Consider the following 14619-nt stretch of genomic DNA (forward strand, 5'->3'; position numbering starts at 1 on the left):
GGGCGGGGCCGCCCCCCGGCTGGGGCGGGCCCGGCGGCCGCGCGCGCTAGGCCCCGCCGAGGGGGTCGCAGCGCCGGCCTGAAGTTGCGGGCCACCTGTGGGCTCCAGGCGTGGAGTAGGGGGTTGCGCGCGACCGCAGTGACTCTAGATAACGGACCCGGAGGCTTCTAGTCCGGCTTTGGGGCTTTCGCGCCTCGCGGCCCAACCCCGCGGCCAGGTCGGGACACCTGGGAGCCTCCAGTCTATTCCCGCTTGGGGATGGTGATGGGTGCGGGCCCAAAGCTGTACCTGGGACGCTGTCAGCGGGGGAAGGTCCCAGTCTGCCCCCCAGCCACTGTAGGGGACCACCGAGCTTCTCTGGGACTGAGGGGGATTCGAAGGCGGGGCTCCCGACGCCCCGCCCCCATGAGCTCATCGGCGCCACCGCCCCTGGAAGGGCGGGGGGTGGAGGGGGGCCTCTCGCACTCTCTGCCTGAACCCTAGGACCGTCCACCCCTCTTTCCCCAGCCCTGCTCACGCTCCAGTCTCCTGTCTCCACCCTGGAGTCCGTCCTGGGGGTCGGGCTCCCAGGCAAAACACACGCAGGAAGCATACAGGCTCAGGATGGCCCTCGTGCTGGGGTGCCTGCACCATAGAGGACCCTGTTCTTGGGGGCCGAACTCCCCTGCTCACTCAGACTGAGATTCCAGCCCCTGCCTCGCCCCCACTCGGGCGTGGAGGCCTCGATGGGGTTGGGGCTGTGCTTCAGAGTTGGCAGGAGGCAGAAGGTGGCCCTGGAACCTGTGGATCTGTAAACACCAAGGGACCTGGCTGCTGGCATCAGACACCAGGGAAAAGGCTCACACAGTGGCCTGTCTTTGGGTGCGGACCTGGTTGCAGTGTCTCCCTGGGGCTGAGAATTGCTTTCTACTGACCCCAGTCCTCACTTCTGGGAAGTGAGGGATGGATCTTTTGCCTTTGTTTTCACTTCCCGTCTCCTCTGGAATTGGGGAGGGGATGGCAGTCTCTTGGCCTGAAGGGACTGTAGTAGGTGTGATGGCCCTAGCCTGCCATCCCTGGGCCTTGCCCCTGGACAGTTCCGTGACCCCCTTCCCTAGGTTCCTCCATGCTGCTGGGCCACTCCAGCCCCGCTGCCCCTTCTCACAGAGGAGTAGGACAGTGTCCCAGTGGACTGTGTTTTTCTTTTTTCCGGAGAGGTTTTTGCTATTGGGTGCGTGCGCTCACCAGAAAGACAGACAGACAGACAAGAATGACAGACAATAAGCAAGAAATCACCCCCCAGGGGGGATAGCCACGCCCCAATCCCTTCTCCATTCTCCTCTCAGGATCTTGGGCACGCACACACATGCACCTGGTGTGAGTTTAAGCCACTGGGTCCAGGACCCAAACTGCAGTCGACTACATGGGAGTCCAACGACATAGCCATTACGCTAGCAGCTGGTCCCTGGACTGTGTTTTTCAAGCTGAGGCAGGGAGGGTAAACTCCAGCAAGTGTGTGGGACTGGGGACATCTGTTTTCCATCTGGACGGAGGATCCCAGCATAGACCTCAGGGCAGTGAAGTATTTGGAGGGGGGAGGACAGAGACTGGACTCTCAGCTGGGAATGGAGTGGGAGGATCGTATCATGCCTTCTCCAAGCCTGGCCTTGGGGGCACACGGTGGCAGTCACTGTAGCCACCAACTCTGCCCTGGGAGTGGGGAGCGGTGTATGGGTGGGTTTCCTCTTCCCAGGCTAGCCCTAGGGCCTTAGTGGAAGTGGCAGTGGAAGAGTTGATTTGTGTAGGAGAGAAGCAGAACACCCAGGGTAGCCCTCGGCACGTCCTTGAGTGTTCCCTACTAGCAGAGTCTGGATGTGGGGCGAGGGTGAGACCCTGGCAGGGAACTGTAGGGGAGGTACAAGAAGAGGCCTTCTCCAAAAGTGGAGTTTTGCCCTCTGGGCTGTGCGTAGGTACTGGCTAAGTCCCTCCCACCTGCCCTGCCTAAACTGGGAGGTCTCCCAGGCAGGTTCCCCTGAGAGCTTGGCCTGGGCGAGTCTGGTAGTTTCCTAGGCAGCCAGGGTGGAGGCCTTCCACATCCCCAGGGGCTGCTCTTTATTGAGACTCAAGGAAATGTTTCTGAGACCTCTCCCCTGTCCTCCCATCCCTCCCAGGGGCCCACCCAGCACAGAACATTGAGAACTATATCCAGTCACCGTGCACCCACCCACCCCTGCTGGGTCCTGTGGTGGCCAGGATGCAGAGTCTAGAAAGGCAGGGCTGGTGGGCACCACCTGGTGTCGCACCTCACATACACACACACAGACACACACACACACACACACACACACACACACACACACACACACGGTTGACCTGTAAGGGCACAGAGCTGGGGACTGGCCCTCTATGGAGTCCACTCCACTGCTTTGGTACTGGGCTTTGGCGTCCTCTCTAAAGTTGGGGTCCTCAGTGTCTTTATCTCCTGGAATCGTTGGCAGATGAGCTAATGTGCCTAAGTGCCAGGGAGGGCTCAGAAAATGGATGCAGAGCATGGTGTCCAACAGGGAGCTCAGCCAGAGAGAAACCCATCAGTGGGAAGTGCTTGGGGAGAGAGCTCTGGGCCTCTGGGTACCAGAGGGTGGTACAGAGTGGGGAAGGGGCCTTAGGCTTGTCCTGGGCATGGGACAGTACCAGGGGCGAAGGGGGAGAAGAGGTTGGTAATGAGTGTTTAGATGAGGCAGTTCTTCAAAGTTTCAGACAGGAAGGTTTCGCTTGTGGGGGGGACATGTTAGCAGCAGCCTGGCATGCTTTTCTAGGGAGGAACTTGGGCACACACTCACACTGGCGAGACCTGGGCCCTGGGCAGCGTGTGTTTGCTGTGCCCTGATCAGAGCCTTTGGGGCCAGCGGGATCCTGGGCTCCCTGGCTGGCAGGCTTCTGTCCAGGAGGCAGGGGCTGGGGCAGGAGGATGAGCAGCAGGCTTGCCCGAGCAAGGGGACAGTGCAGATGTCCTGCCAAGCATCATGGAGATCTCATCCGTTATGGAGGCTGGGAGCTCTTGGCAGAGAAGGCTGGCACCTGAGACTCTGCCACTGGGGTCAGAGCAGGAGAGGAGAACCACCACCCCTGCTGACCCCAGGTAAGTCGGTGTCCAGGTGGCTGGCCTGCCTGAGCCTCACTTCATCTGTGAAGTGGGTATGGTGATAGCCTTCTCCCCGGGTACTGGTCCCCATGGGAAAAGAAAGGTCTCACCTGAGATTGACTGTCCCTCCAGCCTAATGCAGTTGGTGGCCGCCTTCCAGTGGCAAGGCAGCCAGACCCAGCTGGGAAGGAGACTGATTAGAAACCCCACGAACTAGCATTTCATTCTCACTTACAGACAGCACATGACTGTCTGTCACCCAGCGCGTCTGCAGCCTTCCTTGTCTTCCTTCCTGGAGAGGGGCTCTGCCCAGGCAGGCTTGGGAGGGGGGTGGGGGCTTCCTGTGCCTGCCTTCACCCAGTGGGCCAGTGCACCTCCCCCTTGTCCCCCGGCTGTCTGACTGTCCAGCTTTGGAGAAAGTGATGTTGGGTCAGCTAGGTTGAGAAGAGGAAGTCTGTGGTTTGTCGCTGGGATAGCCTGACCCTAGTGAGGGTGTCTGAGCCTTGAGGGACACAGAGCTCAAGCAAGGAGGTGAGGGCCTGGGGCCCTGGTTTCCCCTGTGGTCGACACTGCTCACTGAGCTGCCCTGTGCCCTGTACACAAGGGCAGGAGTCTGAGAGTCCCTCCTCATGCCTGTTCTTTCCGTGAGTGTTCTGGGCCATCTCCAGCCCCCATTCTGGCTCAGTTCTACCTCCAGAAATTGAGCTTACCCCAGTCCCTCTCTCCTAACTGCTGCTTAGCCCAGACAAGGAGATAACTCCCACCCCCATTTCAGCCTTGAAATCCCATCACAGGAGAAAAGCTGTTGTCATCAAATCAATAAGGTTTAGAGTCCAGGCACCCATGGGAGGGAGCAGGTCGTCACCCTTGTACCAGCTGGGTGTTTTGGAAAGGACCTAAGGTTGGAGGGGCGCTGGGGAGAAACCCAGGTGCCCCTTGCACTGGCCCTCACACCCCAAGAGCCAGGCTGGGCACAGTGCGTGCTAAGAGGTTTTCCAGCCCTTTTCAGGGTACCCATCCTGCTCCTAGGACCCTCCTTCCTCTTCTGCACAGAGGACCAGGCTCCCCAGAGTCGGCCTCAGTAGCCGTTACCAACAAGTAGCTCCCACCTGTCTGGAGGATGTGGCGTGACGTAGTGTGAGGGGTGGTCTCTCAGGAGCCTTTGAACTTCCTCAGTGCCCCACCCCAGCACACACACTTCGTACTTCTGGGCCCAACCTAAGCACATGGTGGGTTGCAGAGCAGGTGCTGAGTCACACAAGACCACTTAGGGTTTTTCCACGTGAGCCCCCAGTTGCCTGGGAGGATCCTCTTGGGCCAAGGAGCTGGCTGGTGGTCAGCTAGAAGTTGGCTGTCATTCCCAGGTTGTAGGTGACTGACTGGGCTGGCTGCCAGTGCTGTGGCCGTGGGGTGGGATAGGGCAGCCCTCCTCCTGGAGTAGGGCTGGGGTACCCAGGGCTCAAAACCAATAAGTACTTAGAGTTGCTGGTGGGGGTGCTTCATACAAGGGAATCTTGAGAGTCCAAGGGTGGAGGTCCCAAGGCCACCAAGGCCTGGGAGGCAGGGAACCAGCCAGCTCTGCCCAGAACCTGGAGGCTCACCTGTTGCCTTCTTCACTGAAAATGTTATTTTGGAAAGTTAACGCTTTTCTCTTCCTCCTTGCACCCAGTTATTAAGATAAAAGGTGAGCATTGTGAAGGTGAGAACTAGAAGCCTTGGCCACCCTCGTGGGCAGACAGCTTTCTGTTAACCCCTCTTCAGGGTGCAGACTCAAGCTGCCTACCTTCCCTGGGCTCCAGTTGTAGGGGGTAGGAGGCCGTAGCTGGGACCTACATATTGGGGCTTCCAAGGGCAGCAGTGTGGGACTCCAGCCCCTCCCCCATCACACAGGGCTCTTGGGGACCTCATCACCCTCATACAGCTGCTGGCTCTGCCGAACTGAAGGCTCGTGTTCAGTGCAGCCAAGGGCCGCTCCCCCACCCCCAGGGGCTTGGTGACCTCGGGGCTGCACGGAACAGTCTTTCCCTCTGTCCCCAAGAAGATAACAGTTCACACAAGTAGCAATCCTCTGTGCCAGGCAGGCCCTGGGCGGGGAGTGTCCCCTCTGCGTCCAGCTGCGCCAGGCTGTCATCTGGCACTGGGTGGTAAGAAAACGGAGATTCCCAAGTGACCCCATGAGGAGGCAGTGACCCCATGAGGGGTAGCCCGTGGGGTGCTGTCTGCCCCATATCCTTACTCTGGATGGAATCATAGGCTGACTGTGGGGCTATCCTGGTAGCCAGGCTCTGCCCAACAGCTTCCCAGGCACTGCTGTGGGCCAGAGACCCTAATCTGCCTAGGACCCCTCTACCTATATTCGGGACCCTTGCCGCAACCACCCCCTCCATGGCCTCCCAGACCCTCTTTCTCTGAAGCTCTGTAGCTCTGGGGTCGAGGCTGCACTCTGCAGCCCTCATCATGACTTCCCTGCAGGTCTCTGTATCCACGTACTTACTTCTCTGTACAGCGATCCAGTGGGTCGGGGGCTTCCAGAGGAGGGGTGGGTGGGGTAGGGGAACAGGCATAGGGTCTAGCCCTGGAAGAGGCCTGGTGCCCAGGCCATTCCCCCTGAGTACTGAGAGACCACAAGGCCTGTGCTCAGTCCTTGTATCTCCCAGCCAGTGGGCCCAACATGGTGGTGTTCTTGCCCCGGCACCTATTTTTAGATGCTGGTACAGGCAGCTTCCTGAAGGCGAGAGGCCGCGTGAGTGGAGCTTCCGCCTCCTGGTTGAGGTGAGGAGCTTACTCTTCCTTCTAGCTTCCTTCCTGCCCGAGCCTCCGTTGGGACACTCTGCTTCCTGAAGCCAGGAAAGGTCATGGGGTAGCCACCCACCTCCTGGAAGGCCCAAGATGGGCCCTGTGTCACCCAAGGAGGAGTCTGGCTGTCCCCAGCTTCCATGCCAAAACAAAGCATTGTCCCCCTTGCAGTGGCCAAAAGCAGGGTCCCAGGTTCCCCCATCCTGCCCGGCTGGAAGGGTATCCCCAACCTCTCTCACTGGGCCAGTGCTTCATAATCTCCCCCACCACCCTGTCCCACTAGCATCCTCTCCTCACAGAATTTCTGAACTCCTTCCCTCCAGCTTACCCGGTGTCTTCAAGGGAATTTCCTGCCTGCCTTCCTGCCTCTGGCTTTCACTGTCCTCAGGAAAATCGCAGGCCCCCAGCACCTTCCAGTTGTTGAGCCAAGTGGGCACATGCCGGTGCATTTCCCAGCAAGCCTGTGCATGCATACCCACCCCCACAGTGGCCATCAACAGGCACCACGCCCATGGCCGCCCCCAGGCAGCCCCTCTCCAGAAGCATCACAAGAAGGCCTGTGTTAGAGACTGCAAATGCTCAGCTGCTTAGACGGGGCAGGCCAGGGGGAGTCATCTGTGAGTCCCTCTGGGACCTGTGAGCAGCACTTGAGTGACCCCTTGGGCTGACTGGGGCGGGGTGAGTTTGGGACCTGGTGATCAGACTCCTGCCCCTTCCTGGGGAGGGGAAAGCCCTACTTCCCTCGGAATCTGGCCATGAGTCGGGTAGCTGGCGGCAGGCACAGGAGGGGGCTGTCCCGGGCCTGCCTGGGCAGTGCCTGCTCCTTTTTCTCCCTTTCAACCACTTCTTGGAAATAACAGACAGGCTGGGCAGGAACCCAGCGTGCTTGGCAGCCCCCCTTTTATAATTGACTCTGTTATTTATTAATTCTCAGGAAGGAGGAAGAAAGAAACAGAAACCATGCATTCTAGAGTTACAAATACTCTCTTCTGTACTCTTGCATAGAGCTCTCCAGGAGCCCAACACACTACCTGGGCCCTCCCCTGAGATTTCCCTGCACCCCATCCCCTGACTGGGAGTGTCTTGGGGTGTGGGAACAGGTGGCAGGGCCACTTCCAACAGACAGCTTTGAACAGGGAGAAGTGTGACCATGCTGTGTGGACAGTCCTAAGGAGAGAGGGATGAGTGAAGACGTTTAACATTTTACTGCTTATAGCTCTTCCTTCCTCCGCCATCGTGGTGTGTGCGGGTCCACTCGGCTCTTCGCCATATCTCCTCACAAGTCTTTCAGAATCAAGTGGTTTCCTTTTTTTTTTGAGAGTTTTTTTGCTATAGGACGCATGCGCTCACCAGAAAGACAGACAGAAAGCGAGAAATCACCCCCCAGGGGGGATGGCCACGCCGCAATCTGTTCTCCTCCATTCTCCTCTCAGGATCTTGGGTAGGCACGCACACGTGCCCAGCATGAGTTTTAAGCCACCCGGTCCGGGATGAGAACTGCCGTCGACCAAATAGGAGTCCAGCAACATAGCCATTCCAGTAGCTGCTGGGCCCCCAGAATCAAGTGGTTTCTGGCCAAAAAACAGAAGCAAAATCTTCCTATTCCCCAGTGGATTAGAATGAAAACTGGTAATAAAGTCAGAAACAACTCCAAGAGGAGACACTGGAGAAGAACCAAGCTGGGTCTATGAGGACCTGGACAGGACATGGGCCACATGTTTATGCTGTACCAAGGTCACTATGGTCTTGCCACATCAAGCTGAAAATGGTCACCACTGACTGGACACTTGTGTTTACTGGGAAAAAATGATGCTTCACCTTGTCTCTAAGTTCTGCATCAGTAGGTTTGTTCAGTAATAAACATGTGAGACCTTTGAAAAAAAAAAAAGACTACTGCTTGTAAAACCCGGCAGTGGTAGCAGTGGTAACAGTGGTCGCCAGGTGCTGTTGAGCGCGGCGGACCGTGGCATCATGCTAGGCTCCATACACCAGCTTCATACCCCCTCAGCTTTGTTTCCTCATTTTACAAGCAAGGGGGCTGGATACACAAACGCTGAAATGGGCCTGCTCAGCCAGCCATTGGGATCCAGCTGCTTTAACCGCCATGCCCCTGACTGGCCCGGGCTTTGCTTCTGAAGGAACAATTTTAAGAAATTGCTAAACTGTTTTCCAAAGCAGCTGCATGCTTCGCATCCCACCAGACAAGTACAGGAGTTTCAGTTATTCCACATCCTCATGAGCACTTGGGGCGGTTAGTCTCAGTTTAGCCAATCCGATGGCTAGGCTGGGTGTCACGTTGTGGTTTTCGCTGGTCGGTTCCCCGTGATGCATGATGATGCACGAAGGGGAGCCTCTTTTACACCTTTGCCTCCCATTTGCATATCGTCTCTGATGAAGCATCTGTGTCTTTCGTGAAGTGTCTTTTGCCCATCTTTTAAAAATTGGTCTGTTTTCTTCCTGTTGGGGTTTGAAAGTCCCTTATGTTGTGGGACAAGCCTTTTATTAGACATTGGCACATCCCAGTCTATGGCTAGTCTTTTCATGTCTTTTGGAGAGTAGGTTTCTTTCCAGTTTTGGTCTCTTGGGCTCCCCCAAGCTCTGCCTTACTGGGTCGGTTCAGGGCAGGGGCACACTTTCTAACCCCTCCTTCTTTTCCACAATTGACCTGGGGTCTCAGTGCTGTCTCTGCCCTCCCTCAAAAGTGACCTTAGGCGGCTGTCCTCCTCCCTGTGGCCATGGTTGCCTTATCTGGAAAGTGGAGGTGGCCATCACCACCTTGGTGGTCATCCAGCTCCACACCCCTGCTGGATGCTACCCCTGCACACACACATCCTGTAGCTGCAAACAAGGGCAGGGAGGACCCAGGTCTGAGTGCGGCCTCAGCTCATCACCCTTCCTATCCCCACTCTCCCACTCAAGGTGGCTGCAACTTTTCTCAGTGGCCTTGGGGACAATAGGATGGGCAAGTGTCCTCATTCCCACCTACCCTTCCCACTCTCTTTGGCCTGGTTGCTCCTCCCAGAAGGTCATGGGGTCCTTAGTGGCTGGGTTTCAGCTCCTCTGTGCCCTGTAGGCCAGAACCCACTTCCTTGTTACCTTTTGGCAGGGAGCAGGAATCAAGGGACCCCTGTCTGGAGGCAGTCTCCCACAAAACCTCCCTTCCAGCTTTCCAGCCAGGTGCCGTTCCACGCTCAGCTCTGGTTTACAGATGGGAACACTGAGGCACCGAAAGGCCGGGCCACCTTCCAGCCCCACAGCTTCTGTGACTCAGTTAGGGTTTGTAACCAGGTCTCTGGGACCACAGAAGGAGGGATGAGGCCAGGGTTGCACCCTCCATCTGCTCCCCTCTGTCCTGGAACATTTTTCAAAGCAATCTCTGGACCACAATCTAAAAACAAACTATGTTTTCAAAGCAGCTGGAGGAAGCCAGTTACCACGGCAACTCTGTCTCACCGCCTCCTCCCCCCAGACCTCAGATGGCACCAGCTCAGGGGGAACCCAGTGGTAGCTAGGACTGGGGAGGGCAGCCAGGCTCTCTGAGGCCACCATCAGTCCACCTTCCTGCCTCCCCTACACTGTCCTCGGGGCCACCCTGCCCTCTGCCAGTGTGACAGGCACAAAAGAGTGGCGAGCCATCTGCTCCTGCAGAATTCTGGAAACCCAGAGCTCTGGCATCACCAGAGCCTTTTCCTGTGAGGGGCAGGCTCAGGGATCCCAGCTGCCAGGCCGTTTCCGACTCAGCCCACATGTGCCTCGATGGTCCTAACATACACTCAGCTGACTCCGTGGGGAGGAATAGCGGAACAGGGATTGCACTGGGGGAAGTAGAGCCCATCCCTCCCCAGACTAAAGTCAGAAAACTGAATTGAAATTTCCACAGAAGGGGCAGGGAACACAGCTTGCAAGAAGAGGGCCTGGGAGTCCATGGCCCCCAGCGATGGGCTGGGGCCCTTAGCAATCCTTTTGCAGGTGAGAGAGCTCAGCTATCGTCGGTGCCAGTGAGAACCACCAGCAGATCTTTCTCCAGCCCTCATTTACAGGGTCTGGGGCTGGTGAAGGTGAGGAGGAGGTTGGTGTCAGGAGGTGGAGGGACTGTATGGTCCCCACAGCTCCTCCTCCTACCCTCCCCTCACTGAGGCCCTAGGGCAAGCTGCCTAGGGATTCCCTGGGGTAGCTCACAACTTTCCTTGGGGACAGGTGGTGACACTGGGACCTGCACCCCCTACACACTCTGGAGCATGCTTCCTTTCTCCAACTGCTACCTGCGGGCCAGCCCTTGGAGCAGGAGCTGGCAACCAGGTGGTTTTCTTGGGCCTATGTTCATTTCTCTTTGCCCATCTGGCCTGTAGCCGTGTGTGTGCTAAGGAGTCCGTGTGTAGAGGCTCTCAATGCTGGCACAGTCAGACCTCTACTGCCAGTTCCACCTGCAGAGGAAGGCGGGGCCTGGGAGCTGGGATGGGCCCTGCTCAGGCACCTGGGCAGCAGAGCGCTACCAACCTAAGAGCAAGATCTACCTTGGCAAGGCTATCCCTGCCGGGGCAGACATGCTCAGTCACTGCCTCTGCTGCTCATGAGCTCAGTGCCTCCCGGCCTGGCTGCTTTGGTCTGTGTCTCCCTGCTTCTTCCTCTAGGAAGCCCTCAGGGACTGGCCCCAGTGAGTGTGGGGTGAAGGAGGAAGGCAGAGTTCATCTAGGGCCAAAGGAAGCTAGGCTCCGCATGTGGGACCCTTGAGCCCTGTATACTCATCCCTCCCTGAGTTGACGCCTCACATGCCCTCTTCCTGGGGTTTCTGCCCAGGGTTGGGTACCCAGCTAGGACCAAGTTTCAGTGATTGTTAATGTCCTCCCAGGTGCAGGATTAAAGCCTGAACCTCTGGCCTGTGCAGGGATGCAAGTCTGTCACTGTGGCTTGGGGCCTATGACTGACTGTCACATCTGGGGCAAGGAGAGACCACAGAAGGAATTGGGAGGGGGACCTAGCCTCTGGCTCCATCTGGCCCCCCATGGCTCCACTACGACCCACAGTCCAAGAGATACTAGGGGGGAGAGGGTAAGACAGGCAGGACTTGGGGCCACTGGGTATGGAGAGGGTCGCCCGTCTGCAGAGTGTCCTGAATGGTACTAGGTGCCTGGGCAGCAAAGGCCCAGTGGGGCAGTATGCAGTGAGAGGGCTGAGGCTGGCGTGCAAAAGGCTGCCCGCGGCACATGCTGACCCAGCCGGGTGGTCAGGATAGGCTAGGCTGGGCCCGGTCTGTGGCTTAATCTCAAGGGTAGACCCTGCCTGGCTAGGGATGGTCACGTATCCACCAGGAGGAGGAATCACTGAGGGTCTTAATCGAGAGCCCCTCACACATGGGTGCCAGGCTCCAAGCAGAGCCCCTTTTCTTTCCCAACTGCTGAACAGCAGCTTGAGCATGGCTTCCGGGCCACTCTTCCTCTAGCCTATCTTGAAGACCACAGCACCGCTTCCTTCCTCTCAAGGGTTTCCCTTCCCAGGACTGATGGAGGCAGGGATTTATTCTACAGGGCCCTGACCCCTGTAGCTTCCTGATGCCCCAAGGGCCCAGCAGCATCAAACCCTCAGCTCCTCTCCTGGCAGCAAAGACTTGGAGTTCCCACCCTGGGGAACCCCAGGATTCCCAGTGCCTGGAGGGGTAATCCCTAAACATACACAAGACAATGCAGGACTCCTGGGTGAGGCTGCCTCAAAGAGGAAGGCCTGGTATCCCTGGGGTACCCGGGTCCTGGTGTGGCTGCTGGCCAGATACAGGAAATAAAAACACAAGACATCCAGTTAACCTTGCACTTCAGATAAACAATGGAGTGTGTGTCTGTGTGTCTGTGTGTGTGTGTGTGTGTAGGTGTGTCCCATGCAAGACTCAGGACATACTAATACTAAAGAAATGCGCGTCCTCTAAGGTGCCCTTCACTGTGCATCCTGGCAGTCCTCAGTGGAGCTGCACTGCAGCAGCGCCAGTGGTGTGGCCGGTGGGCCCGATACTCAGGGCACCCTAGGGCATCTCGGAAACCAGGGCAGGAAGGCTGGCATCTGGGCCTTGCTCCCAGCATGTGGTTCCTGTGACCACTGACCCCACTGAGGTCCATCACTTCCTCTCCAGAGTTGAGGTGCCAGCTAAGGTGCAGTGAGGTGCAGTTCGGACTGCCTGCAATGCTCTAGGCTGCACGTGACACTGTTCCCACTCTTCCCAGCTGGCCGGAGGCGTGATCCTAGGTGTGGCCCTTTGGCTCCGGCATGATCCACAGACCACCAACCTCCTCTATTTGGAGCTGGGAGACCGACCTGCACCCAATACCTTCTACGTAGGTAAGTAGCACATGGGGAAGGGAATGGATAGGCAATCCAGGAGGGCTTCCAGGAGAAGGCAGAGCCTGAGTGGGTTGGATGGAATGAAGAAAAGCCATGGGGCATGGTGTGTGCTGGGCAGGGTACACTCAGCCAACACAGGGTAAAAGGGTTGAGACAGATATGGTCCGGTCGTTTGTCAGGTGTCCCCTGTTAGGTCAGGCGTGGGCCAGGGCGGGAGGGGAACAGCCAAGCGAGGACTGGGGAGTTGTGTCATGACCTTGCTTATTTTAACGTGGTATTTCAGGGGAGGCTCTCTGCAAAGGGGTGGGGCTGGATGCCTGGGCTGCACCAGAGCAGCTGAGGCAGCTAGGGCTGCGGACCTGGCGGAGGGCTGGAGATGGGGCTGGGAGGCGGAGTGACTCAGCCAACTCTGGGGCAGCCTTATTAGGCTGCGTGTGCCCGTCTCATCCCAAGAGCAGGGGGGCCTAAAGAGGGCTGCCTTGTGCAGAGCCATGCCCCTCCCCTCGATTCTCTCCTGACAGTGAAGGCAGGGGCTGGTCCTCAGCACTCTGGACGCACTTGTTGAGATATTTCTGTCCTTTAAAGGAGGAGCCCTGGGGTGACCCTGTTGCCCCCACAGACAGTAGTGGGTGGGGTGGGCAGCCAAGCAGGAATTCTATGAGTCTCCAAGGTCTAAGGCTCCCAACTTAGGCCAGCAGCCGCCCCCAGACCTGCAGGTTTTCCATCCTATGTGGAGCTCAGAAGGGGCCTAGGGCCTTCCACCAACTTGGGAGACACTGGGGCTTCTGAACCAGGGCCTCAGGAAGTCAGAAGCGGCCCTCCCTGCACACTTGCCATCCCACACAGGCACCAGCCAGAGTCCTGGTCATAGGAAGTAACATCCATTCCCTGGCCCCACCCACGTTCTTCTCCTGGCTTATGTTCCCAAGGGTAAGATGGATAGGCCTGGAATCCAGACAGCATCCACAGGGATAACCCTTGTCCACCCCAGAGACAGGAGTCTGGCTCTTGGTAGGTCCTCGGAGCTGTAGTGCCCTCCCAGGTTTGAGTGTCAGGAGGAGACCATGACTTGCTGCACACAGGCCAGGAACTTGTGCAAGAAAAGCTTCAGAAGCAAACGGTCATGCCCGCTTAAGTAGGATGTGAGTGTTGGGGCCTGGCCAGGGTCTTTTGGAGTTTTGAAGGTATATCTCTCCTCAGAGGCCCCTCCCTGACCTCTCACTCCCCTTCCTCCCCCAGATAACCAGTGATTTAGGGTCCATAGGGCCCTCCCAAGCCTGGGTCTTGCCTTCCAGTCCACCACCATCCAAGCCAATGACAACTGGGCGTGTCTCTGGCCTGGAGCCAGGTACTTTCCAGGACGTGTTCCTCTTTCTGCAGACTAGGAGGGGCCTGCTTCTGCCCAGTCTCCTCCAGGCCTGGGGCACCGTGGATGTGTGTTTCTGCCAGTGGTGGGGCCAAGCAGCCCTGCGGCAGCCAGTTTTAAAAAGGGCCGCACTCCTGGGACATGGCAGCCGAGCCTCCTGACTGGAGTAGCTCCTACTCGAGTAGCTTCTAGCCTGGTGGCTGGAGAAAAGCTGAAACTCAACTGGTTTCAGGCTGGGGCTGGGTTGGGGTGGGCTGGGCACAGAAGGCAGGTCAGGTGACGGCAGAGTCCAGCCTGGCAGCTCCTTCCGGGACAGGTCGAGCAGGCACAGGGAGGTCTGAAGCTGTTCCAGGCCTCCTTCCTGCTCCTGGGCCCTTGGCAGAACATGGGGCCCACAGGGCAGGTACAGGAAGCAGGTGTTTGACTAGCATGCTGTCCTCATGGGCCACACCAGGTCTCTGGCTCCAGGGCTGTCCACTTACCTGTTCTGGTTATGGCTTCCCAGGTGCTAGCAGGTTGGGGGTTCCAAGACAGAGCCTGCTGCCCCCTACACTTGGGCTCTGCCTGTGCCCCCCTGGGGTGAAGCCCACTCAGAGTTCCTGTGACCACCAAGCCCCTGCCTATCACACTCAGCCTTCCAGAGCCTCTCGCTGCCCCCAGTGCAGCTGGGCTCTGCCAGGAGCAGATGCAGACTCTGACAAAGGCTCTTTGTCTGGGCCTGGGAAGAGGGGCGGGTTGCTGGGCTTGTTCTGCACCCCCGGGAGACACCACAGAACAGGGCGGGTCAGGCCTGTGGGCTACAGATGAGCCTGGGCTCTGGGTCTAGGAGGGGCCATGCCAGCCCTGGGACTGAGGCCAGGCACCCGAGCCTAGCCCTGAGCCTGAGTCTCCTGCCCACAAAGGACCCATTACAGCTAAGAGAATTGATAAGCCCCCCTGCTTTGTGCCACCTCACTAAGCCTAACCTAGAGACATAAGAAAGGGGTCCATGTTCCCTTTCATCTCCTGA

At 57.8% G+C, this 14619-nt stretch overlaps 1 protein-coding gene across 1 annotated transcript in view; it reads left to right on the plus strand.

Annotated features, from left to right (window-relative positions):
* Positions 1–12126: 12126 nt before the first annotated feature.
* The window catches only part of CD81 (CD81 molecule), a gene marked incomplete at its 5' end in the record, with an annotated part of 6744 nt that continues 4251 nt past the window's right edge, over positions 12127–14619 (plus strand). Inside the window, 1 exon segment of the mRNA NM_001287371.1 lies at positions 12127–12241. Within this exon segment, the coding sequence (NP_001274300.1) occupies positions 12127–12241 (115 nt within the window).

This window comes from Tupaia chinensis, unplaced genomic scaffold (assembly GCF_000334495.1).
Source record: "Tupaia chinensis unplaced genomic scaffold, TupChi_1.0 Scaffold000047_1, whole genome shotgun sequence".
Lineage (NCBI taxonomy): Eukaryota > Metazoa > Chordata > Mammalia > Scandentia > Tupaiidae > Tupaia > Tupaia belangeri.